Genomic DNA, 27,142 nt, shown 5'->3' on the forward strand with positions numbered 1-27,142 from the left:
AAACAGTGAGGATGTTTGGGGTGCCAGGATGACGTGAAAGGGAGAGTTACTGGTATATATTGGTAAGCAAGCGAGAAACAGTTGCCTGGCAGACATAAAAAAGAAAAAGAAAAAAACACTATAGAACAACAAATCCTCATATCCCATTTGATTTTTAAGTGCTTGTACATAGAAAATCATAAAGATGGGAAATCTTATTTGGAACCTAACTCAAATTTACCTGTGAAAACAAGTTATTTTAAGTAATTTTAATATTTGGTATATGACCCTGTAAAATAAACTGAAGTGTATAACTTTGATTCAGAATTTACAAAGACTATTTCAGAATGTGGCAAAATTACGTCACTAAAGGAAACCTAGCTTTAAGTAAAAGTGGCCGGTGGCTTTAAGTAAGCTGAACAACGATCTGGTGGTTGAGATAGTAGTGAAGCTCACATGTCCCACAATGGAGCCTGGGTTTGATGCAGCTGCAGTGCCTGGCTTCCTGCTGGTAACATTCTGGGGGAGGGAGTGCAGTAGTGATATCTCAATGCTTGATTGCCTGCCACCCATGTGGGAAATCGGGATTAAGCCCCTTGGTTGGGCTACAGTCCCCAGCCAGGCTACTGAGTACCTGGGGAGATAACCAGTGCAAGGGTGAAAAATCAAGTATGGAAATCATTTCATCAGCACCTCATCCCAGACTGTAACACTGGCAATGATTTTGTCACTACTGTTGTAAATGATACTCATCTCACTTGCAAGAATTCTGTACTTTCCCATTTTCTCTACTTGGAAAAGTGTCTTAGTATGTTATCCCCAAAGATTTCCCTTTTCCTCCAATGGCACACAGGTACGCTATGAATGTCACTCACAAAAGACTTCCAATTATGGGGTCAATTGTTTCTGCTTTTTCCTGTACTGCTTGTAAAAAAAGAAAACCGTTCATCTTCTCACATATCTTAAATTCAATGCTGACTCTAAGACGGTATATGGGTTTTTATTAAAAGGGCTTGCCTTTGCATAGAGGTAGCCAAGTATTTCCATACTTACAAACTTCATTATACTCTTCAGTTATTTTTCCTTAATATTTATTGTCAGAATATTTCATTTGTTTGATTAAAAACAAGTGGCAGGCAGATTATTTGTGAATTTCATTTGGAATAAAATGATCTTATAGATTATTTGTTAGATAAAGGAATCTTGGGTCTGGAGAGAATTAAGAACTGCTTGAGCAGAAGAAACAGATGACAATGCAAGGATTATCGATTCAGTGAGACTGGCAGGAATGCTGGAACTAGAAGCGAGCTTTTACAAGTAGTTTTCATTCTTTGTGATAAACTTATTAGTGAGTTAAGAAATCAACTGACTGGGTTACTGCTAGTATTTTCAGTGTGTTTAATGGATAGGAAGGAAGGGAGGGACCGTGAGAGGAAACATGATTCAGGGATTCAGGCTTTGCTTTATTTTATGTTAACAGAGGACTCTGAGGCAGCACTGCCCAAGGGAAGCATATCATAGGCCACAGATGTTAACTTAAAATTTAACAGTAGCCACACTTATTTTAAAAAGCAGAACATTGAAATATTTATATTTACTTAACCAAAAAAAATCTAAAACATTAGGATTTTAACAATCAAAATATATTGAGATAGATTAATTTTTATACTAAATCTTTGAAATCCAAGGTGTATTATCTTTAGAGCACATTTCAATTCAGATTAACTTAATAGCCATTGTGGTAAGTGGCCTCCACATCAGAGCAGCTCTGATATATCAGGATCTGTTAACCATGGACCAGAAAATATATTTCTTGAATAGGGAAATTAAGTTTTCAGGTAAGTATCAGTGTAGGAATTATTCCACTTAATATCCCCTTCTGAAGAATGGCCAGATCTGCTAACATCATACTAATTTCAGAATAAAAAGGAAAGCAAACACATGGTTTCAGGTTCCAAAACAAAAATTCTCTGTATCAGATATACCACCACCTACATAATCTTACCACGTGTGTTCATATTCTATGGCACCACATCAGAGTTGCTTGTCTCTGCTTTTTCTTTTTTTGGTGGGGGCTGTTCACTTTTCATTTAAAATACCAAGACTGTAGGACCAAGTTTCATCACTGGAATCTAATGAATACATTTTTTTTCCCCTGATAATTAAGTAGTCTCAAGATAGGTTTACAGAACTTACAGGTGTCAGCTCAGCCTGTTCTTCTGTGAAGTCAGTATGACGCTTGGCCTGCTTGCTGGGACATCTCAGAGAAATAGCATGCTGTGAAAATGCAGGAAGGAAGAAAATGATAGGTAAAGGAGGTGAGAAGGGGGTTTTCATCATGCAGGAAGAGAAAAAGATCGCTGAAATGAAATAAAAATAGGAATGAAAAATGGCATGCAATTTTCTTTCATTTATGTAAAAATCAGAAAGGTAAGAACTAGATGATCCTAACCTTGATAATTTCAAGATAACTTCTCTCTACTTGCAAACAGTGGAGCTCTATGGGAGAACAATGCAGAAACCCTGTGTCCAAAACGAGTCCACGCTGAGGGAATCTCAACCTTCCACAATGTTTGGCAGTACTCTTAATATTTCCTCTCACTTCACTAACAGTCATTCCTCAAAGTCTGCTCTAGATTCTCCAAGGCCTGGCTTTTCTTTTCTCATCTTCATATAACTACATATTCCCCTCTAGACTAAGAAAATTACATACATCTGTCATGCTGAACCATATCATTGAAATATACCCCATAACTATCCCCATATTCTCACCTTGCCCTACATGCCCCCCTTCCAAAGCTAAGCACTTCCAATAATCCACTCATTCTCACTTTACTAACTGCGTATCTGCCACTCAACTAGGCAAGGCCACTGGCAGTAGGGGAACACAGAGAAACAGTGACTTCTTCTGAATACATTCCTCCTGTTAAATTACTGTTTGCCCCTCTCTGCTGGTATCTAAGTTCATGCCATAGTGTACATCGTCAGTTTCCCTGCCACTCATTTACCACTTAGATCCCTGCAATCTTTAATTCCAAAGGCTACATCCTTTTGAGTGGAAATGCATTCTGTAATTCCTTCTCAAAGTCATCACTGATCTTTTAACCAGAAAGTCTTTCTTCTTTTCTATCACAGTATTCACTACACTATACTGAAATTTTATCTTTAAAATCATCTCAACCATTCACTGAATTATAACCTCTTGAGGACACTTGTGTCATTCATATTCTATCTGTCATTGTCCACTGCAGTGCTCAGCCACTCAGATATTCTTAAAATACAGAAATGAATTTCTCCTTGGCCTTCAAGGGACATGAGCGGCCAGTCAAGGCTATTCTTACTTTTTCCTTCCTACTATCTTATTAAATACATTCCAGAGTACTGTCCAATATCACATTAAAATGAGGCCTATTAAATTTATGTTGCCAATACCCTCACTCTCAGCAAGTAGACACTGAAATATTAAGGAGTAAAAGGGTCAGATAAGCACAACTGTTGAGGAGGAAAATGCATATACAGAAAGAATTAAAGTGGCAAAATGTTAAAAATTGTGAAAATGGTTAATTAATGTCATGAATTATTTGTACTATTCTTCCAAGTTTTTATAACTTTGATATTATTTCAAAATAAAGAGTCTAAAAACTATAAATTTCCTCCAGGTTCAATCTTCTACAGACCCTTAATGTTTCCAAAAGCTTTTTGGTCAAATTTTCAAAACACCAAAATCCAAAGCATTCAACAATAGACAACTGGCTGGGTACCACGTGAAACAGTATAAAAGAATGCTATAAAGTTTTAAAAACTTAATATTATAACCAAAATGGATGTATGTACAAAAAGCAAAAGAAAGCAACATAAAAAAGCACACACATAAACGATTGAAAATATCTGTAGTTGGGCCTGGTGCAAACGACTCAGCTGGTTAATCCTCTCCCTAGGAGTGCCAGGATCTTATATGGGCATTCATGTCCAGCTGCTCCACTTCCATCCAGCCCCGTGTGTGGCCTGGGAAGGCTGCAGAAGACTCACAGCCTTGGGACCCTGCACCCACGTGGGAGACCTGGAGGAAACTCTCGATTCTTGGCTCCTGGCTCTAGCCACTGTGACCACTTGGGCAGTGAACCAGTGAATGGAGGATTTTTCTCTCGGTCTCTCCTTCTCTCTGTAAATTTGCCTTTTCAATAAAAAGGATGATAAGCCTTTAAATATATATGTATATATATTGTCACATTAGCAAAGATAAAGAGACTAAGGAATACAAGTTCATTTAATGTTAATTAAATCATGTTTCCGGGAAATATGTAAGCATCCCTAACAAAAATTTTTATCTGCCCCAAGTGTGGTTTTTACATACTCTTTATTACTACCATAAATGGACAAAGTGGTGCCTAAAGACATATAAAAAAATGAATTTGAGAGTGAATTCTCCAAATAAATTTTGCTCTAGGCTTTCTCAGTTCTAAATACTTTCATTTGTTTATTAAACTGTCCTTCAATCTTTCAAAAACTCTTTGCAAACCTCTGTAATTAAGTTATCGATCACCACTTACATTACACTGGTTGATGTGCCAAAATGAAGTATGACTTACCACCAAAGCCCATGGGTTGGGAATGGAGAGGGCACATATTGAAAAACATTGATCTGAATATAGGAACCAAACCATTATCAATAAATGTTTGCGTGCCAAAATAGTGGTTACAAATAAAACACTTCCTTATGAAAAGTAACCTTTTAAACAAAAACTAGAAAGTAGTAGTAGAGATTTATTACCATCCAGTGTTCAGTAAAATCTTAATTTATGTACTTTAGAGCTAGCTTGGAGCTGTTAAATATTCAAAAATATACGAAACCACCACAAGATGGGGATGTTAGTGCAGAAGTCGTTGCTGGTTTTATTTATCTTTCTTCCCTGAGCTATGCACTACTACTTTGGGATCTAACTCGAAACAGTTGGTCAATCTACCTGACTCTCCCTAAACATCAACAATTTAATGTGATGGAACAAGCTGTAAACCAGATGTTCAAGTTCTGAGTCAACCATTTAGTAACTTTCTGCCCAAACCCCAAGGCACTGTGGCAGAGTCGCCATGAGACAGCATGTAAAGCCCAGTGCCAACCCCATCACAGCATAAGCAATTAAGATACTAGTTGATGTTTTCCATTTTCCCCTTTTTCCTTTATTCCGCTCCTTATGAGCTATTACATTTGTGTAGTCAGTAACTACTTGAATGTCTTTCATATTTTTAAGTATATTACTTTTTAAAAAGATTTATTTTTACTGGAAAGGCAGATTTACAGAGAAAAGGAGAAACAGAGAGAAAGATTTCCCATTTGCTGGTTCATTTCCCAAATGGCCACAATGGCTGGAGTTGAGCCAACCTGAACCCAGGAGCTTCTTCCAGGTCTCCAAAGTGGTTGGAATGTCCCACACCTTTGGGCCAACCTCCAGTTTTTCCGAGGCCACAAGCAAGAGGTGCATCAGAAATGAAGCAGCCAGACATGAACTGGTGCTTGCAGGTGGAGGATTAACCTATTGAGCTACTGTGCCAGCCCCCAAAATAATTAATTTTGAATGGATGAACATAATATTTCTTATCAGTAAAAAAGAGGTCCTTTATAAACCATCCCTAGTCCCTGATCAAATCCCAAACAAAATAGGCCTACAGCCAAATCAAGATGTTTTTGGCTTCTGCTGAGAAAGGTAACCAATTTCTAAGAAATAGAGAAAGATTTCTAGCACCCAGTTGTTACATGTGAATAAACCTCAGTGAAAAATGAAGCCATTAGAATTTTAAAAGAAATGTAGTTACAATAACTGGGAAATCAGTAATACTCCCAAACATTCAGGTATGCAAGACTCTGAAGTTTCAGAAAGCCCTAGACACTTCGTTGCTTCAGCACAGAAGGGTTTTGCTTGCAAGAATAATGAGAGGCTTGGCTGCCACTCGTGGCCTACTCCCACACTACATGCTACAAGAAGCAAAACTGCTGTATGACCCTCTTAATATCTTGACTTTTTTGCACAAATTTACTTTGAAATAGTTCTGGCAGGTAAAGAAAATGAAGGGATTGCTCTGAAGCTATAATATGCCTGTTACATACCATAAGTTTAACAGTATGTCCATTAAAAGCTTCATTTAAAAATCTTTTACTTATGAAGAAAGCTACAAATGTTTCAAGTTGTAATAACTCAGCTATCATTTTTTTCTGCATAATATTCATAACGCAATTAAAATTGTCTTAAGATGCAGAAAAATCTTTTGAGTCTGTGATTACAGTGACAATTTTATGTTCAACTATTTTTAAAATAAAAATGATCTTTAATTGAAAGGAATTCCTGTACTTTAAATTCCAATAGAAAAATACAAAAAAATACAAAACCACATTTTAGCCAGTAAATTCTGCATGAAATTATAATGTAATTGCTAATTAACTTTGCAAACTGTTATATTACTGAATAAAGTATTTGGTCAATGAGTTAACACAAATAAAAGTACCATAATGACATATAAACCAGCTATAACATGCATTTCGTCTTGGTTGAGGAATAAAAAACCTTTACTAGAATTTTTTTCAACTACACAAACAATTTTAAAAACCCCACAAATGGAACATAGTGCGGTAGCCTAATGGCTAAAGTCCTCGCCTTGCATGTGCCAGGATCCAAATGGACTCTGGTTCATCACCCGGCTGCTCCACTTCCCATCCAGTGCCATGCTTGTGACCTGGGAAAGCCGTGGAAGATGGCCCAAAGTCTTAAGACACTGCACTCATGTGGGAGTACTGGAGGAAGCTCTTGGCTTCTAGCTGCAGCTGCTTAGGGAGTGAACTGGTGTATGGAAGATCTTTCTCTCTGTATTTTCTTCTCTCTTTAAATCTGACTTTACAATAAAAATTAGTAAATCTTTAAAAATATAAAACAAAACACCTCACAAATGATCACTATTGCTGCTGGGCTTCAGTGCACTACTGTCTGAAATCATTCTACAAATAATTTTATATACTGTAGAATGGATTTTATGGAGAATGGTTTTATGTTCAAAATTATTTAACGTTTGGGAAATGATCACTTAATACTAGCTACACTTAAAGATTTGAATGAAAACTGGGAAGCAAATGTGCTTTTTGGAATCCAAATACAGATTTCATAGTTATTTGGTCAACTTAATTTCTTTAGTCTTGGCTTCTGCAGAATAATACACCTAATCAAAGGAACAACAGAAGGCTTTTACATGAGACATTGTATGTTGGTGCTTGAACAGACAGTATCCTGACGAAAGGCAGGAAATACAGGCAAACTGCTTCTGATGGCAAGTCATCCTAAATTATGTTTGGTACAAGGAAGGATAACCCATGGTATTACTCTAATGAGGGGCAGTTTGAATATCCACATTAGCAACAGGAAGCAGCATTAACTTCAAACTGAATTTTCCCATATTTGTCTTACCAACCTCTAGCAGAACTATGCCATTCTGTGTTTTTCTGAAACAGGTGCAACCACTGCCTCCTGAGAAACCAGCTATGGAAAAACCACAGTTCCACTACTGAAGTCTTTCACATGTTGCCAACCACCATCCCGAAAAAAGCAACTGCTGTCCAAGTCAGAGTGCAGACTTCAAAGATAAAGACAATGAATTCAACACATGTGTACACTTCTTTGTTCAAATGTCTGAGTGCTTCTTGTTGGCTAAGTATTGTTCTATGTGTTAAAGGTACATCAGGAATCAAAGAAATGAAAAAACTCCCCTTCTTGATAAAGTTTCTATTTAAGTTGGATAAGATAACAAACAAAAACATAATAAATAGCATGTTAAATGGTAATTAGAGCAGAAAAGAGGGATTTAAACACACACACACAGAGGACGGAAGAAAAGGAGTTCAATTTTTTCAACAGCAAAGAAGGACTCCTTGGAATATGAAGCTTGAGTGAATCGCAAAGGTGGTAAGCGGGTACCTTGCAGGTAACTGGACAGGGCATCCACGAAAAGATTCAGACGCAGGCTCTCATTGCTGCCAAACATGGCAAGGCAAGGAAGGGAGGGAAGAAAAACCGAGGGAGTCAGAAGCAATGGGAAAGCAGGTCAGGTATGGTTCTCCAAGACTACTCTAAGAGCTGATCTTTCACCAAGATTGCCATAGCTTTAGTGTGGATAACAGACTGTAAAGGGGAGGGTGGGTCCAGGCAGGACCAGTTTGGTGGCTACTGCAAAAATCTAGATCAAGACGGTGGTGGCTTGGTGGCAGTGAAAACCTGAGCTGTCCGTTGGACATCCAAATGAAGACAATGATTACACATACCTGGAGCTCAGGGGACAAAAAGCTGGATAAAGATACTCATGTTTCCTAAAACTGTGAGTGTATGACACTGGTATTTTCATCTTTATCAGCAACTGTCTTCAGAAGATGCCACACGGCGTGCTACACCTGCCTGTGTGCTGACAGTAACTGACAGATGCCACCTGATTTTAGGGTGTTGGTTCTCAACCTTGGCAGTGTTTGGGGCTGCGTGGGCTGTCCTCAAGGGTGTTCTAGAGCACTTCCGGCCTCTATCCTCTGGCTGCCAACTGCACTCTCCCATCACACCACAATGCTGTTCCTCTACATAAACCCTGGGGTACAAAATAGCTCTGAGTTGTAAACCACTGTTTAATAGGGAACATAAAGGGCTTAGGGGAAGCAAATGTGTCTTAAGTACAGGAAATAAGGCATTATATTTTGGCAGTGCTTAACGATGAGACCACAAAGATGAGGCATATGTGAAAAGATAATGACAAAATTTCAGACACCAGACAGCATATAATTATTTGAGTGTTAACTAACTTAGCATACCCAAGAAAAGTTGAGTGCTGGGCCCAGAGTGATGGCTCAGTAGCTAAGTCTTAATCTGATATGCCTAGGATGCCATATGGGTGATAGTTCATGTCCTGACTGTTCCACTTCCCACCCAGCTCCCTGCTTATGGTCTGGGAAAGCAGTGGAGGATAGAACAAAGCCTTGGGACCCTGGACTCACATGGAAGACTTGGAAGAAGTTCCTGGCTCTTGGCTTCAGATTGGCTCAGCTCCAGCCACTGCAGCCACTTGGGGAGTAAACCAGTGAATGGAAGATCTTTCTGTCTCTCCTTTTCCCTGTAAATCTGCCTTTCCAATAAAGAAAAGATTTTTATTTTTTTAAATCAGCAAATTCAGGAGTCCTACCTTTACATGTCCCTTAACAGTGCTCCTGTTCAGAGGGGTAGTCACTCAAAGGACTTAACAGAGCTGCCTGGCATGAGGCTCACTAAATTCCACAGAAAGACAAAGACAGCATGTGGGCATATTAGCTATACAGCTGCCATTTCCAAGGAAGTCCATGCATCTCTTCAGGGGCATTGCTGGGAACCCCACATGACCACCAGAGCTCCTTTTAGGGAAAGAAATTATGTGGAGAGACATGTGCAGGCTATGCACAGGCAGGAACTGCCTTCGTTTTAAGCAAACTTTATGTAAGGAAGGAATTAGTGTTACATTGTAACAGCTTGCGGTAAATCCCAGGGACCCTCAACAGACAAGTTCACATTCATTTCAAGAGTTACACTGTATACTATGAGATCAAGCTGTTTTCTCCTAGTATTCAATGGTTCCTGATGGACAGTCTTTCTTGTTCATACAAACTCACAGATCAGGAGTAAATTTTACAATAAAAAAATTACTTACAGATATGCTGTATTTTTAATCCAGCATGTTTTCATGAAAAGAATGCCAGGAAATGAAAACTTGACAAAAAAGGGCTCCAGCAAGCTGTCAACATTTTCTGCCTGGAACAGTGAGCATCTAATGGAGAAGGAGTCGCAGCTAGAGGCGACCACCGAGTGCACAGAGGCCAGGTGAGGAGCTGAATGCGTGGGACACCTCCTCCACGACAGAAAGTCAGCTCACAATGTCAACAGTGCCGACGCTTGAGAAATTCCAACCTAGGATTGGATGAAAACCCAAACACTAAACACTGATGACCACGTCCCACACTGACCCATCTTTCTCAAACGGGCTGCTAAGACCACTACTGGTAACCAAGCTCCAGTTCTCTCTGCAGATGTGAAGGATCTTCCCTGAAGAAGCTCATTAGCATCAGAGAAAAGCCCTAACAGTAATATTCATATTTGCTTCTCCAATATTTCATATATTTGTATGAAAGGCAGAGGAACAGAGAGCCATCTACTGGTTCATTCCCCAAAATGATTCTATAGCAAGGTCTAGACCAGGCTGATACCAGGAACCAGAGCTCCATCGTGGTCTCCCACATGGAAGGCAAGAGCTTAAGAACCCGGCCATCTTCCCCTGCCTTCCAGGTACAGCAGCAGAAAGCTGGCTTGGAAGGGGAATAGCCAGTACTTGAACTGGCACTCCAATATGGGATACCAGCTTCAAGGATGGTAGCAATAGCCCTCTCAGAACAATATTATGGAGCACCTAAACAGAAAAGAATTTTAAGATAAAATTAACACCATTTTATTTTAACCAAATGATACATTTAATAACCTGGAGGAAAGTTGATAGAGTTGAAATAATGATAAATACACAAAAAAATGAATCTTTTTTTAAACTGATGATAATATCCTAGGAAAACAAGATGATGTCCCCAAAAGGAAATACAGTACAAGTCTAGCAGAAAATTCCAAACATACAGCCACCCTCACACTGAAGACTAACTCAATCAAAATATACTGAGGGTGAGGCAACAGCAGGGGAGAAGGGTGGGGGAACCACTGCAAGACAGAAACAGTCTATTGACCAGAGTCAGAAGTCATCAAGTGGGGGAAAAAATAAACAGTTACATGAGCATGGGTTTAACGATCTGGAGATAAATGCCAGAAGAATCAGCTGATGAGTAGAAAATACTTCACCTGTGGGAGAATACAACCCCTGCCGGGGACAGGCAAGTATTTTTGTAAAGGAGTTTCACAGAACTATTAATACCATGCATAAGAAGTTGAAAATATCCTCCTTTTTAGAAGACTTATTCACTTATTTATTTTAGGCAGAGCAGGTGTAAACAACAGATGAAGAGATCACCCATCTGTTAGTTCACTCCCCACATGGCCACAAGGGCCAGAGCCGGGCCAGGCAGCCGCCAGGAGTTTGATCCAGATCCTTCATACGGGTGGCACTCAGGCCATCCTCTGCTGCTTTTTCAGGAGTTGGATCAGAGGTGGAGCAGCTGAGACTAGATCCAGTGCCCATGTGGGGTGCTGGCATCATGAGTGGAGGCTTTAACCATTGTGCCACAACCCTGGCCCCTAAAATATTCTTTAAGTTGAATCTGATTTTAAGGATAATTTGATATATGGGTTTGAGAGCTATTAACCATATCATAGCTTTGTATAGTTTGAACCAGAACATACTAGACTCAGAAAAGTACTAAAGCAAGTTCTAGGTTTGTTAAAACACACCTCTGAGTAAGGAAAAAGCAGATAGACACGAGTCCTTTCCTTGCTTTATTTCTTGTTTACTTACCACACCATAGATTTTCACAATAAACGACATCCCTGAATGCTGATAGCCTTGCACACGGAATTGCTAGATACTACCAGAGTGTGTTTGTGGAGAAAATATATTCTATTATACTTGTCCTCAAATTTTTAAAACTTTTAAGACAAGCATATTTTTACAAAGACAGACACACACACCTAAAGATGAAAACATCCTTAGTGAGGTGTTTATAATCTGTCCTTAGGTATCTTAACCTAACTCAAAACAATCTGACTGGAAAAAAGTAGTATCATCGTGCAAAACAAGATCAAGAAAATATCTCCTATAAAATCTCACTTATTTATCTCAGCAGATAAATCTAAAAGACAAAAAAAAATGGCATACTCCAGAAATCTGTTTTAACTTTAAAACAGATTTATCATAAAGTAGAAAAATTTCACTGAAACAAAAAAACCTGAAGGTTTATTACTTTTAATTCTCGACCACCCTTACGGAAGGCAGACTGAGCACTACTAACTCGACTTTTCTAATGAGAAAGTCATGTTCAGAGAGGAAGAATAATTCCAAGTTTCATCAGCAGTGAGCAGTAATGAGAAGACCTTGAGTCAAGTTTTCTGCTTCCAATCAGGTAGTTCTTTTCAGTACACACACTGACCCTGACAATAAAGCAGCAAAGCCCGAAAGCTACCATCTCAACGGATGGCAATGGCAACATGAGTGCTTGCAGGTTTTACCTTACAACAAGTACACATGAAAAAGTCACTATTAGCTTACTGAATCGCTTTGCAAATCACATTTCAATCTTTAAAATAATGTGAAACAACCAGTATTAACTAATTCAAGGATTTCCAAACAGTCATAAGAAGAAACTAAATTTCTTCTGAATCATCTTTATGGCATCTCTGTATCTTGTAACATATTCCTTCTGAAGTCTGATTGCAAAACTTAGCTCAGAAATCTCCTTGAAAACATTTAAATGTAGAAAAACTAAGAAAATTAATTAAAACTATCTTTACTACTATTTTACTACTGAAATACCACAGGAAGAAAGTGCCATCAATTTACCTCAGTGATGGGTTGCCCCTGAGGAGTCAAATCCAGTTCCTGAGGGCGTGTTACTTTCTCAATATCCAGAGAGTCCATGCTGGAGGCTGCAGAGGTGATGCTTGACCGGGAGGAGTTGCTAACAGAGCGCACGTCAGCGTCGCTCACGGTGCCCGCCGAGGCGGTTCTCCGGTGCTGACCGGTGACAAGGGGCTTGGAATCTTCCAGAGCAGACTGCTGTGCAGCCTCATCCATGCTGAGGGAGGCCTGTTCTAACTGTGCAGTGATGTCATCTAGGGAGTAGTTAGCTTGAGCAGGTTTGGTTATCCTATTAGATGAGGAAGACGATACTTTCAAAGTGCCATGTTTTGAGGCATGGCAGCCAGCAGGTAGTTTCTGAGTAGCCTTTGTTTCCGTGATTGGACGCTTGCTATTTCCTGAACCAATGCTGCTGAGCTCCTGCTCAATAGAGCAGAGGTCGGCCATCAGGGCGTCCAGGTCCACAGTCTCTCCCTGATTAAGAGCTTCTGCAATGGACAACACAGGTGATGGGGCCAGAGCACACAGGTGAGCACATACAGATTCTATTACAAATCAGTTACTGCACCAAGCAAAAGAAATCATCTCACTGGGCTTTAAAAAACTGAACTAGGTATTGGAGGTAAATAATCCATCTTTTCAGTTTTGTGGCAATCAGAGGAGAATAAAATGAATTCAAAGACAAAAAATGCTTCCAAAATCCCACACTGTTCCATGGCTTTTACCAACTCCTGGGAAATTTTTTCACCAGAGACTTCAGTATATCTAAAGATACATTTAGTATATAGGTTAGTATAATAAGCGAGCTTGTGGAGACAACATGAAAAGAGCTGAGGGCTTAAAAACAGAAGTGAAAGGTCTAAAAAGTTATAGCCTACAACGTCAGTTCCAATTACCTTAGAAATAATTAAAGGCCAAAGAGGCCGATTTCACTGAACCTTCAAAATCCAGCTTAAAAACAACAGTGCCATTAAGTTTGCTATGGGGTTCCATCTAAGTATATACTTTGTCAATTACTAAATTGACCAGGAAATTATTTTAATTACGTTACAGTTTGCGTTTTTTCTGTGATAATATAAAGTAGTAACATTTAGACAAATTAAAAAACATAAGAACTCAGGTCTAAGTTTTTGTAAAATTTGCAACTTTAGCTACATTCTTCCTATATAACATTAAGAATATTATTTTATATTTTATTTCCAGGAACACCTTACCATTCAAGTTATATATGGAGAAGCGATAAGAAAAATTGGCCATGTTTGTTTCTTGGCGAAGAGGAGATCTTTTCACAGGCTGTATGGGCTTATCAGAGTCCAAACTCTTCAAAAAAAGAAAATTTAATATGCAACATTACATTCAGGTTCTGATTATATGAAAAGATGAATAAAATCTGCTTTATGATAATGTGAACTACCACACAGTAATAAATAAAACCAAAGTTCTTAAGTAACAAGCCTTAACGAAAAATATAACTGATGTTCACGTTATTTTTATAATTATTTCAATTCTTAGATATAGTCTTAATTTTATTTTTATTTATTTCAGAAGCAGGCAGACAGAGCTTTTATCCAGTGGTTCACTTGGTGAATATCCACCTCAGCTAGGGCCAGACCAGACTAAACGCAGGAGCTGGAAACTCACTCCAGTCTCCCACGTGGGGCAGAAACCCAAACTACTTAAGCCATGCACTGCTTCCCAGGGTGTTCACCAGCAGCAAGCTAGACTTGGAGTAAGAACCAGGACTCAAACCCTACTTCCTGGAGAAGGGATGCAGGTGATCCAAACAGGGTCTGAACGGCTAGACTAAGCGCTCACGCCTGCATGTTTACCTTCAAACCCCTGAGATTTGAGACATCACAGCTTGGAGCAATGATCTTCTGAAACACATTAAGTACACTGACCTCATCTGTCATAAATCCACTAGAAAATCAGCTTAGCATGTAATAGGGACATGCGAGACAAGAAACAGGAAGCGTGCAGAGTTCTGTCATCTTCCCTCAAGCACACTGGCTTCTGGTTCATCACGGTCTCATTGGCATCAAGGATTCCCAGACAAGGGCAAGTAGGAACTCAGTTTTCATCCTCTCAGACCCAAGACACATCAAAGATGAAATACCCCTGGTTCTTTTCAAACTCCATCAAGGTGAAGGAAGACTGTAATTCAGTTGCAGGGCCTGAGACAAAACTACAGTTATTCTGCACTGTGGTTACTGTTGCTCATAAGTGATCACATTACCTTTTTGAATAGTATTTTCTCCCCCAAACCCTCTACCTCTTTAGCAGTAAGGAAAAAAAGATATTTAAAACAGAGGAGTTTAGAGCAAGTGGAAAGAAAATTGTTATTGCTTATTTTATAGTCGCAAATATTAAATTGACCTCTTCAAACTTTAATGTGTACCTTAAATAAGTATGAAGCAAGCTTCAACTCTGAGAATGAGTGCCAGATTTTATATTTGTAGAACTATGGTTTTACAGTAGAAGGCTATCTTTTTATCATTTATTTCAAAGTAAGATGAATTCATAGTGTTCACCCATTTCTACAGCTATCAAATGAGGCACATCTATAACCTCTTCATCACCTCTTTTTTTTTTCAAAGTTTCATCCAGCAATTTCTTTTAACCTGAAACCTAATTCTTTTGCAGCAATTTAAGACCTAACTCTTCTCAGAGTAGAGAAACACAGCATAAGAAGTAGGCAAGGTTTCCTGTGAAATAATTTGAATGTATTTGAGTATACACTGAAAGTCATTTAGCAGCTCAAACAAGAATATTTATTATGATGGTTTTCTCTGTCTATGACACTAGACTAGGGCAATAAGGGAAATAAGGAGGAATACTCTTTAGGTCAAGAAATTGGTAATCCGGGGCTAGCGATATGTCTACGTGTGAAGCTGACACCTGAGAAACCAGCCTGCTTTATCCTGCTGCTCTGAGTTCTGGCTGCCGTATTTCTGATCCAGCTGCTGGTAACATGCCTCGCCCCTGCACCCATGGGAGACCCAAACCAAGTTCCTGGCTTTAGTCAGGCCCAGCTCTGGCCAATGCAACTATCTGAAGAGTGAACCAGTGGATGGAATCATTCAATCAATCTCTCCCCTCTCTACTCTGCCACTAAAATATACAAAATACATTTTATTTAAAAAAAAATTGAAAATCTAGCAGAGTAGCTCTTAATTTTTTTGGAACGTCACCAAGAATTTCATTTAAAAACAATGCCAACACTATGAATCCTATCTGGAGATACATGCAAAACTTTACAAACTACTTCAGAAGATGCACTAACTGCTGAAAATTTTAAGTCTGATTCAATACAAAGCTAAAAATAGCATTAATATTGAAACATGAACAGATGACACTGTAGTGAATGAACTAAAGCAATGAAGTTAACAAACTTATATTTAGCCACTAACATAGTATATCAAATTACTTCTTGAAAAAATTTAAATATTAAAAAGAACATATTGCTGGGGTCAGCACAGAGGCATAGCACACTAATCCTCTGCCTGCAGTGCTGGAATCCCATATGGGCACCGGTTCGTGTCCCAGCTGCTGCACTTCCCATCCAGTTCCCTGCTTATGGCCTGGAAAAGCAGAGGAGGATGGCCCAAGTACTTGAGTTTACTGTGCTCCCACAGAAGACCCAGAAAAAACTCCTGGCTCCTGACTTGAGATTGGATCGGCTCAGCTCCGGCTGCTGTGGCTACTGGGGAAGGTACCAGTGGATAGAAGATATCTCTGTGAATTTGCCTTTCAAATAAAAATACCATGCTGGGACAGGCATTGTGGTGCAGAGGCGGAGCTGGCATATCCCACGTTTTGAATTCCAGTCACTTTGTTTCTGATTCAGTTCCCAAATGATGTGTCAAGGAAAAGTAGCCAAAGATGGTTCCAAATCCTGGGCTCCTGCCACCCACGTGAGACCCAAATAGAGTCCCAGGCTCCTGGCTTCAGACTGTCCCAGCTGCAGCTTTTACAGCCAAATCTGCCTGTATAATTCTGCCTTTCAAATAAGATAAATCTTAAACAATTTTTTTTTACTGTAACACATTGATATTAAGCATATTATATAATTGGGGTTTTTTTTTTTTTTTCACCCAAACTAGATTCACATAGTGAAAACAGCCACAGTATTAGCTTGGGAGTCAACTTTTTGGAGAAAGACTATTCATGTTTATCTCGGGCTATTTGAAATAGAAGGAAGAATACAAGGTATCAAGCCAGTGGAAATGCCACCTGCAGTGGAGCAGGGTGGAACTGAACTCCATCCACAGAGGCTGGAGGCACACTTACCTGCCTTTTCTCTTTACGGCACCACCCAACCCTCAAATGGACAATGAAATCAAATGGTCAAGGGCACCCCACATGTCAGCACATTCTTCATGGACTATCATTTTCTATTTCTCCTGCATTACTTCCTCTTTCTTCCTCAGTTATTATCTCTATGCCACAATTACAACTTTTTTTAATCAAGACTTAAACGGGGACAAGGCATTTGGCCTAGTGGTCAAGATGCTCACATCTCATACTGGTGTGTCTGGGTTCAAAACCTGGTTCTTTTGAATCATTCACTTATCAAGTACTCGCAAGGACAGAGTTTACAGCCAGGCCAAAGCAATGAGCTGAGAAATGTAAAAATTCTGGGATCAAAGAGCAGAAAATATCTAGAAGTGAGGAAAAATATTTACGTTGTAAAATGTATTCAAATTTACTATGTTATAGAATAGAATTTGCTGAAATTTTGTTTTAAATTTTAAAGCTAGCAATCTCAAAAATATGATACAGATTATAACTAACCGCACTGGAGAAATAGAATCTTATTAAAAAAAACCTGTAGAACAAAATAAACAAAAAACACTCTATATTGTGTTCTACAGTAACTACTCATTTAATCTTCTATCTAATTCCTTATGCAAGCATGACTGCCAAGTTTCTAAGCACCACCTCTTACCTGAGTGAGCTTGTCCAGTTCCCCAAGCCAGGCTCCAAACATTTTATCCAAGTCCTGATCTTCCTTGTCACTGTCTTCTTCAGCACCATGGTCAATTTCTTCATCGGACAGCTGCTCCATCTGAAATACAGACACGTGCAGAATGAGCAGTTAGAGGTTTAACTGAAAAAAAAATTCATTCAATGTTCTGATACACACTGCAACTTTCTGGAGTCAAGTGTTCAAAACTGGAAACAATATTGTAAAAGAAAACTAGAAGCCACAGTGTATGGTGAGTAGAGACAGATACAAGTCTCAAATTTTTAGGAAATTGTGAAGTGAAGCAAATTATGCCCAGAGCCAAGAATAACAAAAAATTATAAAACATTTTCAATTGGCAGAGAATACAACCACAATTCATTCTCTCTACTAAAAATCCTGTAATACTCCAATAGCACAAAGAAACAATTTTAGAAGATGTTAAGACAGGTTATTCTGCTTATTCTGTAAAAACAGACATAAATATGTATCCTAGAAAAATTTAAGTTAAAACAAAGTTTCTAATATTCAGTCTATTGAGTAAGTTTCTCCTTTTGTTTCCATCGTACTTTCAATCTCACTTACCTTCTTCCTCATGTCCTCATCAGGTTCAAGCACAAAACAGAACTAAAAACTTTCTAACTTTTACACACAATTTTTCATATGGGGTGACCTTTCAAACATAAAGGAGGTATTTCCTTTCTCCACGTGAATGTGACATGAACCTTGTACATTGTTCTGTGATGAGAGGAAAAGATTACACAAAATAGAATGAGATCAAGGACTCGATTAATTTCATTAAAATATTTTAATAGTACCTGCTCTAGAAAATTCAAATAAAGCTTAGCGCTGCTTAATTCAGCATACTGCAAATTCATTTGATCACAAACCTTTTCGTTCAACCTTAGGTAACATTGATTAATTTTCTCAAGAACATGAGGAATGTAACCTTATGTTACATTCTATTCACTTACATTTCTAAAATATGTATTTTGTTCCAACAGATCCAGGGAATGTTTGGAATATAACCTATACATTATTTTTAAACAATTTCCCAGGATTTACAGTCCATGTGGTTTCCTATTACAAAAGATGTCATGGGCCTGGCATGATAGCCTAGTAGCTAAAGTCATCACCCTGCATGTGCCCATGTGCCAGGATTCCATATGTGTGCCAGTTCCTGTCCCAGCTGCTCTACTTCCCACTCAGCTCCCTGCTTGTGGCCTGGGAAAACAGTGCAGGACAGCCCAAAGCCTTGGGACCCTGCATCCACGTGGGAGGCCCCAGAAGAGGTTCTAGGCTCCTGGATTCAAATGTGCTCAGCTTTGAACTTGGGGAGTGGCCACTTGGGGAGTGAACCAGCAGACAGAAGATCTTCTTTTCTCTCCTCCTCTCTGTAAATCTGCTTTCCCAATAAAAATTAATATTAAAAAGAAAAAGATGCCCCTGATCTCCTAACAATCTGATGGAAGGGCAGGCGTGTGGAGTCACTGAGACACCTGAATCTCCTACAGAGTGTCTAAGTCATGAGGTCTGGCTGCTCTGCTTCCAATTCGACCTCCTGCTGATGTGCACCCTGGAGGCAGCAGGTGATGGTTCCAGCACTGTGTCCCTGCCACCCTTGTCAGAGACCTAGACTGAGGTCCAAAATACTGATTTAGGTCTGGCCTGGCTCAGGTTGCTGGAGCATCTGGGGAATGAACTAGTGGGTGGAAGATCTCTGTCTTCAAACAAAATAGAAATTAAAAGTTTACAGAAGAAACTGAAGGATGGTAAGAGAGAGAAGTCATCCCCCTAATGCCTACCACAGCACGAGCTGGGCCAAGCCAAGGCTGGAGCGGAACTCCATCTGAATCTCCCACTGGGGTGGCAGAGTCCCCAGACACTGAGCCATTACGCACTACTTCTCATGATGTGCTAGTAGGAAGCAGGACTGGCATGGGAGGAGCTAGGACTTGAACCGGCACTCTGACATGGGATGTGGACACCCTAAGCAGTAGCCACACCCACTGACCAAGATGCCTACCCACACACTTATTTTAAATTCCATTTTCCCAATCATTTCTTGAAGTACTTTGGCACTTTTGTTACAGTTTAAATGTGTCTCCTCTAAAATTCTGGTGCTACAGCTTGACAGTGCTAACGGGAGGCCTTCAGGCGGTGATAAAGGCAATGTGGGTTCCTTCTGTATTAGCAGGATTAAAACTCAGGAAACAGGCTAAGGGCAGCAATGGCTAGCTTGCTCTTCTGCCCTTCTGCCACGTGAGGGCAGCGTTTCTCACCTAGCGAGAAGATCCCCCACTAGATGCCAAAAGCAGTTGTCTTGTTCTGAGACTTCCCAACTTTCAGAATTGTATGAAAATTTATTTCTATTCTTTCTAAATTATGTCATCCCTGAAGTTTTGTTTTTAGAGATTTATTCATTTTATTACAGCCAGATATACACAGAGGAGGAGAGAGAGAGGAAGATCTTCCGTCCAATGATTCACTCCCCAAGTGACTGCAATGGGCCGATGCGCACAGATCTGAAGCAGGGAACCAGGAACCTCTTCCGGGTCTCCCACGCGGGTGCAGTGTCCCAATGCATTGGGCCGTCCTCAACTGCTTTCCCAGGCCACAAGCAGGGAGCTGGATGGGAAGTGGAGCTGCCGGGATTAGAACCGGCACCCATATGGGATCCAGGGCTTTCAAGGCGAGGACTTTAGCCACCGGCCCGTCTCTGAAGTTTTGTTGCAACGTCACAAAACTAAGACAAAATCTTACAACTCCAAAGCAGCAATCAATAAAACCTAACCTCTGTAATCCTTAAAGGGCATAGAATATTTAAGGAATCTAATTACCTGATGAGGCATCATGAAATTCAATTTCAAAACTTATTTACTACATATATTTTACAGAAAAAGTCAAATATTGTTGCAAAATCAAACATCTTGGTTCTAAGGACACTGAAAATCACAGCATTTATGTTGGTGGTCATAGGCAGCTAATTCAAGTCCTAAGCTTGAAAGCCACCCCCCTCATCTATGTGGACCTTTGAAAGACCCACCTGTGACACTCACACATCCTCACGTGGAACCTGAGCGGGGGCAGTGTTGCACTGTTGCATAACATCGCCCCTTAAAAGTCCCATAGAGGCCCACAATGGGGAGGGGCTTTCTCTTGGCTGAGTGACCTGCTTGCTCTCTGGCTTCCCCTGGACAGACTCCAGGGACAGGTAGTCCCTGAGCATGGCCCCTGTATGTCTGTGTTCCTCACCCTTTGTTCACTACTTTGGTGATTTAGTGAACATGTTAATGCTAAGATGCTTTGTATTTCTAATTTGTGGACTTTCAAGAGTTCCAGGAGAGGTGAGGCCTAGCAATAATGGAACGTGGACAGAGAAGCCATTAAGAAGTGAATGTTTACAGCTTTGTAAGTATGTCCAACTTGTTCGTTGCATGTCTCTTAGGATAATTTATATTGCTGAGTCTAATGGACAGACCTCATGGTAATGACCACTTGTTCCTCTCAGCGCTTCTATTCAGAGTGGATTGCCATGCTCACTTGTCATCTGGTAATTTCTATTGGATCCTGCTATCACCAAGCTTGGTAATAAAGACTCCTTAATACGCCCTAGACTTGTCTGGTGTGATCTCTCTCAAACGCTCAACAGAAATTACATGCTTAAGTCTTGTTACTGGGAAGCAATACAGCTCACTAGCATCCCTATTATAAACTGATGACCTCCAATGCTTAATCTTGCATCACCTTAATCATGCAAAAAAACAGGTATTCTACCCGGGCAAACAGAAAATGGATCTAGCAATTCTAATTTGTAAAAATGACTCTTACAGAAATTTGTTTGTTAAAATTGTGACAGTACTATTTCTAAGATTTTTTTACTCATTACCATATAACATCAATCTCCATAGAAACCTGGTATAGTATATCTGAACTAATTGCTTAACTCCCAAATAATAACTACAGCTTGGACAAAATTTAGGAGCAGCAGTATACATATTCTTCCAAACAAAGGTCAACAAGCAACAGACGCTGGAATAAAAGTCTAACTTCTCTCCCCTACCAATCATCAAAATGAAAAACACTGAAACAGCTCAGAAGCTCAAACCTTTTAGGAAGAATTCTGCTTTAAGATAATGATATTTATGCTAGTTACATTATCTCCAAGTACATTTCAACAACTGTGCCTGCTTTTGGCAGAACCACAGCCATAGCAACTTTAATGAATGTTTCAGGCAGTGACACGCAAAGCACTATATTTATGGCAACCAATTTTGCACAGTAAAATGCTCTCCTGACAGAGGACTGTCCAGGTGACTTACCATGTGGAACATCTGATTTATGCACAGTGTATACAGTGTGAGCAAGTTACAATGAAAGAGGACAGGGCAAGAACAGTAGTTGCAGTCCCCTATGAAGCAAAAACTGTGATGTCGGCCAATATTTTCATCCCGTTTTATAAATGAGGAAAGCAGGTTGTAGTGAATATTAGATGTTCTGACGCACGGAGGGGACAGTACTACGGGTCCCCTGTGCAAACACTGGCACTGATTTTAGACAAGGCTGAAGTCCACATACAACTTCACTTCAATAAAAATTCACATTGAAAAGAAAAGGGATTAAATTAGCCTGTACTTTTTTCTGAACATACCATATTTGCCTATGAGGAAAATTACATACGTACATAGAGACTTACACACAATACAGATATACACGTGGGAAAGTGAAACAAGAAAAATAATTTTACAAAGCAAATATACAATAGTTCAAAATTACTGCAATCACAGAGTCAAACAGAACCACATACTCCATCAGTCTAGCACCTTCAGTGTATTTTACTATTACTCGAACAAGCTGTTTGGGCTACAAATTTCGTTAAATATTTTAACTAACAGTTTTGCTTTTAGCTGGACTACACAGAGCATGAAATAGATGGAAATTGTGAGGTAACTACTGAACATTTACCACTCCACTTTTGCCATTTTTTCCTTAATCTGTTGCCACATGGATTATCCTGTCCCCTCCCCCCACCAAGAAAAAACCTAAACACATTCAAGAGATTTTTCCACAAAAATGTAGGTCCTATGTCATTTCTCAATGAATTTATACTTTAGGAGTAGGCATTTAGCAGAGGGATTAGTTACGCCACTCCTTGCTCCAGCTACCCTCCCAATTCTTGCTTCCTGACAGCATCAAAGAAGGTTCAAATACTTAGGTCCCTGTGACCAAATGGGAGCACCAGACTTAGCCCCTGGTTCCTGACTTGAGGTTGGTGCCATCCTAGCAATTGCAGACCTTTGAGCAGTAAACCAACAGATAAGCAAGCTCACTCTTCCTTTGGAGTAAATTAGCAAAAAATCATTCAGAGAACTTCATTCAAGCTAGCATATGACCTCTATCATAGTGCCTGAGTTTGATTCCCCATTCTGGCTCCTGATCCAGCTTTCCTGCCCATGAAATCCCTGGAGGGAAGCTGCAATGGCTCAAATTATTGGGATCCTGCCTCCCATACAAGAGACCTGAATTGCAGTACTGGCTTCTGGCGTCAGCCTCAACCCACCTCTGCCGTTGCAAGAAGTGAACTAGTGGATGAGGAAGCTTGCGTGTGTTCTCGTCCTCTCCCAAAATAGTAAAATTTAAAAATTAACACATAGTTTCTATTTTCTGGAAGCTGGTATTAATGATATTTTATCTGACACCCCATACAGCATCAATTCTACTTTATTACCCATGTTAAATGGGGAGCCACAGGAAGCTTTATTTAGAAAGGTTTCCTTCAATCTAGACACTAGTCAGAAGATATAGCAAGGCAATTAATTCTTGTTTTTGCTCACCAATTCTTTGACATCTATAACTCTTCCATTGTAAAATTCAGCTGTATTATATACAAACTAAATTACAATTTTAAACTAGACTGCAATTTTAAACATCAAGTTTATTTATATAATTCCCAATCGGAAACAGTGACACTGGGAAACTGTTAATTGTCCATCCAAGAGAAAAGTTCAAGAAAATTAAAAAAAAAACCTTACAAATATGCATTTAAAATGGGTAATTTCTAATATAATTTCCTTGAATGATATCCAAACAGGCTTTAGCAAACCATAACACATAACAAATTCTATCATTCTCTGATTATTAGATTAGGTACTTTGGTACATGCAGGACAAATTATGTCCTGAAAGATTAAACATACCCTACCCTAAGTGAGAAGGTTTTCACTCCCAAGTGCAGACTTCCTGAAGATAGAATGAAATCCAAAGTCACCCCGAGTGAGTCTAGCTTTCAGCAACCTGGTTCCCAACCTCCCCTGCTCCTCCTGTCTTCTGACTACTCTGTCCTAAATGCTCCAACCTCCAGCCTTCACAAGCAAGTTCTCTGCCTGAAACTCTTCCAGACACTTCTGTGGCTTACTCTCTTGGTTCATTTAGGGTTCTGGCCCGGAACCCTCCCTCTCCGTCCTTTGTATAAACTTCTTATCATTGAACTTATCACCATCTATCACACTGTCTCTTCTCTACTAGAGAAGGAAAGCTCCACAGTGAACAATCTGGTTTTCTGTTACATTTACAATGCTTGGAAAGATGCTCCCCCCACCTTTTTTTTTTTTTTAACAGCAGGGTCACTTAATATCCACTGAATGAATAGCCAACTGTAGTCATACACAGAAGTGTGTGTGTATATATAAAAGATGTAAGATTTTTAAAAAGGTCCCTAAAGAGCCAACTGAAGCCAAGGGGCACAGACACTCAAATAATGAAAGGTTGCAATGAACATTAAACAGAGTGCTATTCTTTAGGGTCAGGTGCTTCCTGAGGAACTCCATTCAATCTCGCACTATTTGAGACAGTTCTACTTATTTATAGAAGAAGTTGGCTAACAGAGATTATGTAACTTTTACAAAGGCACACATCTAGTAAACAGCAGTGTTAGAATTTAAACCTGTGTGTATGACTTACCTGACTACTGGCTCTGAAACTGTCTTTGGAGGAGGTGCTTTCTGTGACTGCCATGGGCACAGATGTTTGAGAAGAGTACACTAAAACTCTCACTTTATTCAATCAATATTTACTGAGCAGCTCTTACTGGAGGCACTATTCTACCCGTTGAAAGTAGAGCAGTGAAATAAGCTAGCTAAAGTGCCTTTCCTAGTGGCTTCTTACCCTGTTGGCATGAAGAGTGAAGAGAGGCAGCTGTAGAAGCTCTAGGGGAAGACCGAGCAAAGGAAACCAAACTAAGACCAAGGTGCACTCAACAGAAACACTGTGCTGAGGCCAGAGTCCAATGACCTAGTCAGAGTGGCAGAATCTACAGTCACAGATACAGAGAGGGAACAGAGCCTCTACTGCCTGATCAGCTTCATTAAAAAAAAAGAATCAGTACAATGGCACCAATGCTTTTGAAAAAGTTTTATTGAAAAAGAAAACAAAAAAGTTCAATTGCTCTCTGAACTGACAGTAGGGTGGAAGCAGAATGCTTACTGAGTAAACATGAGTCAGGCACTTTTCCTAGTTTTTAAAAATATTTATTTAATTTTATTGTAAGTCAGATTTCCAGAGAGAAGGAGAGACAGAAAGATCTTTCATTCGCTGGTTCACTCCCCAAGTGGCTGCAATGGCTGGAGCTGAGCCAATCTGAAGTCAGAAGCTAGGAGCCTCTTACAGGCCTCTCATGCAGGTGCAGGATTCCAAGGCTTTGGGCCATCCTCTGCTGCTTTCCCAGGCCACAAGCAGGGAGCTGGATGGGAAGTACAGCAGTTGGGACACAAACAGTGCTGCCAGGGCTGCAAGGCAGAAGATTAGCTAGTTCAGCTGTCATGCTGGAATCTTCTGTCTACTCACTCCCAAATGCCCCAACAGTCAGGGCTGTACAAGGTCAAAGGCAGAAATCAGTCTGGGTCTCCCATATGGGTGTCAGGGAACAAAGAACTGGAGCCTTTATCTGATGCTTCCCCTAGGATTAGGATCCCTTAGAACTAAAAACCCATGCGCTCTGATAAGGGATAGTCAGATTTAGCAGAGCCTTAACAACTAAGCTAAACGCTTCACCCATTTATCCAAATTTTAAGTTGCACTCTAAGTCTAGCCTTCCATCAAGAGAAACTAATTCAACAGGAATAACATTGCTTCACTATGGCATACTAAACAGTTTTATTACATGCAGCGGAACTTGACTATGTGCTTACACTGCTGGTTAAAGAGCGGCAAGAAAATCATGACATTTAGCCACGATGACGTATTTACAACTGATCTCTTTACATGCCTTTAACGATGAGGAAAAAATTGCTTTTGTAAAAGTTAAATATTCAGTATTTAAAAACTGTGTGAACACTCTCGGAATATATGAAAGTGGAGGTACTGTAGGAGCATTTCTCTGGGGTTAGCACACTCAATGTTCTAAATAGGCAAGAGAAGATACGATTTCATTTAGCGTTTATGCTATATCTGTTGTCGCAGATAATGAGGAATGGAGCTGAATGTTACACCTTCTGTCCTAAAAGAACACATAACCTAGCAGGAAGGGGGCAGACAAGGAACCGGATGAGGCACCACTTGCTAAGCACTGTCACAGAGACAGGTGAAGTAGCTACAGCTCAACTCAACTTAAAGACATGGAAGAGTAGTAATGCTTGGGCAGATGCACGTGTGATAAGCAAGAGACGAGAGGTTGTTTCAGGCAGCGCACAGCACGCGCTCGGATGGTAAGGCATGAGAGAGTAAGACTGGGTGGCTTAGCATCTCCGAAGCACAGAATGTGAGAAATACACTCAGAAAAAAATGAGGCTAGAAAGGAAAGACTACATTATCAGCCACACTAAATTTGAACTCCATGTTATAGGGTACTATCTTTTCACCTGTGATCTGTTCATGACTTACACATTTTTTAAATCTTTAGTTTTTAACAGATTCAACATAGATAGTTCAAACACAGTTGTCAGAATATAATGATATTCCCTAAAGTAAGTTTTAAAATGGCTTGCCCAAAAACTACTGAATACTAATGTCAAGGAAGTAGGCTTCTTTTTTTAAGATCTGTTTCTTTTTATTGGAAAGATATTTACAGAGAGAAGTAGAGACAGAAAGATCTTTCATCCACTGGTTCATTCCCCAAGTGTCCACAATGGCCAGAGTTGAGCCGATCTGAACCCAGGGGCTTCTTCCTGGTCTCTGATGCAAGTGCAGGGTTCCAAGGCTTTGGACCATCTTCTACTGCTTTCCCACGCCACAAGCAGGGAGCTGCAAGGGGAAGTGGAGCATCTGGGACATGAACCAGCACCCATATGGGACTCCAGCGGATGCAAGGTGAGGATTTAGTCACTAGGCTATTGCTCTGGGCCCAGAAGTGGACATTCTTCCCAAGGTTTTCCCAGATATGGTTATGATCAAATTTTCAACAACCAAACAATAAGCAATTGTGTTATAAGTAGTAGGAGGACCTACAAGACAATAATACAGTTCTGTGTAACTATATATGATTAAAGGCAGAACTATCAAGAATAGCACTCCCTTAAAATCATAGAGGTTAGGCAGCATCAGGATCTCACAAAGAACACACCCCAAACACTCCTCCCTCCATGACGATGGCCCTGAGTTTCTTTTCACGGCTGTTCATTTAAAAGTAAATTTTAGTTCATTTCCAGTTATT

At 39.8% G+C, this 27,142-nt stretch overlaps 1 protein-coding gene across 1 annotated transcript in view; it reads right to left on the reverse strand.

The window, feature by feature from the left end:
• The window catches only part of RAPH1 (Ras association (RalGDS/AF-6) and pleckstrin homology domains 1), an 89,364-nt gene that overhangs the window by 29,488 nt on the left and 32,734 nt on the right, over positions 1-27,142 (reverse strand). The window contains exons 2-4 of the mRNA XM_058664892.1: positions 17,480-17,599; positions 13,746-13,851; positions 12,514-13,019 (exon numbers count right to left, since the gene is read on the reverse strand). Coding sequence (XP_058520875.1) covers positions 12,514-13,019; positions 13,746-13,851; positions 17,480-17,599 — 732 coding nt within the window. The remainder of the gene's footprint in view (positions 1-12,513; positions 13,020-13,745; positions 13,852-17,479; positions 17,600-27,142) is intronic.

The sequence above is a fragment of the Ochotona princeps genome, chromosome 5 (genome assembly GCF_030435755.1).
Source record: "Ochotona princeps isolate mOchPri1 chromosome 5, mOchPri1.hap1, whole genome shotgun sequence".
NCBI lineage: Eukaryota > Metazoa > Chordata > Mammalia > Lagomorpha > Ochotonidae > Ochotona > Ochotona princeps.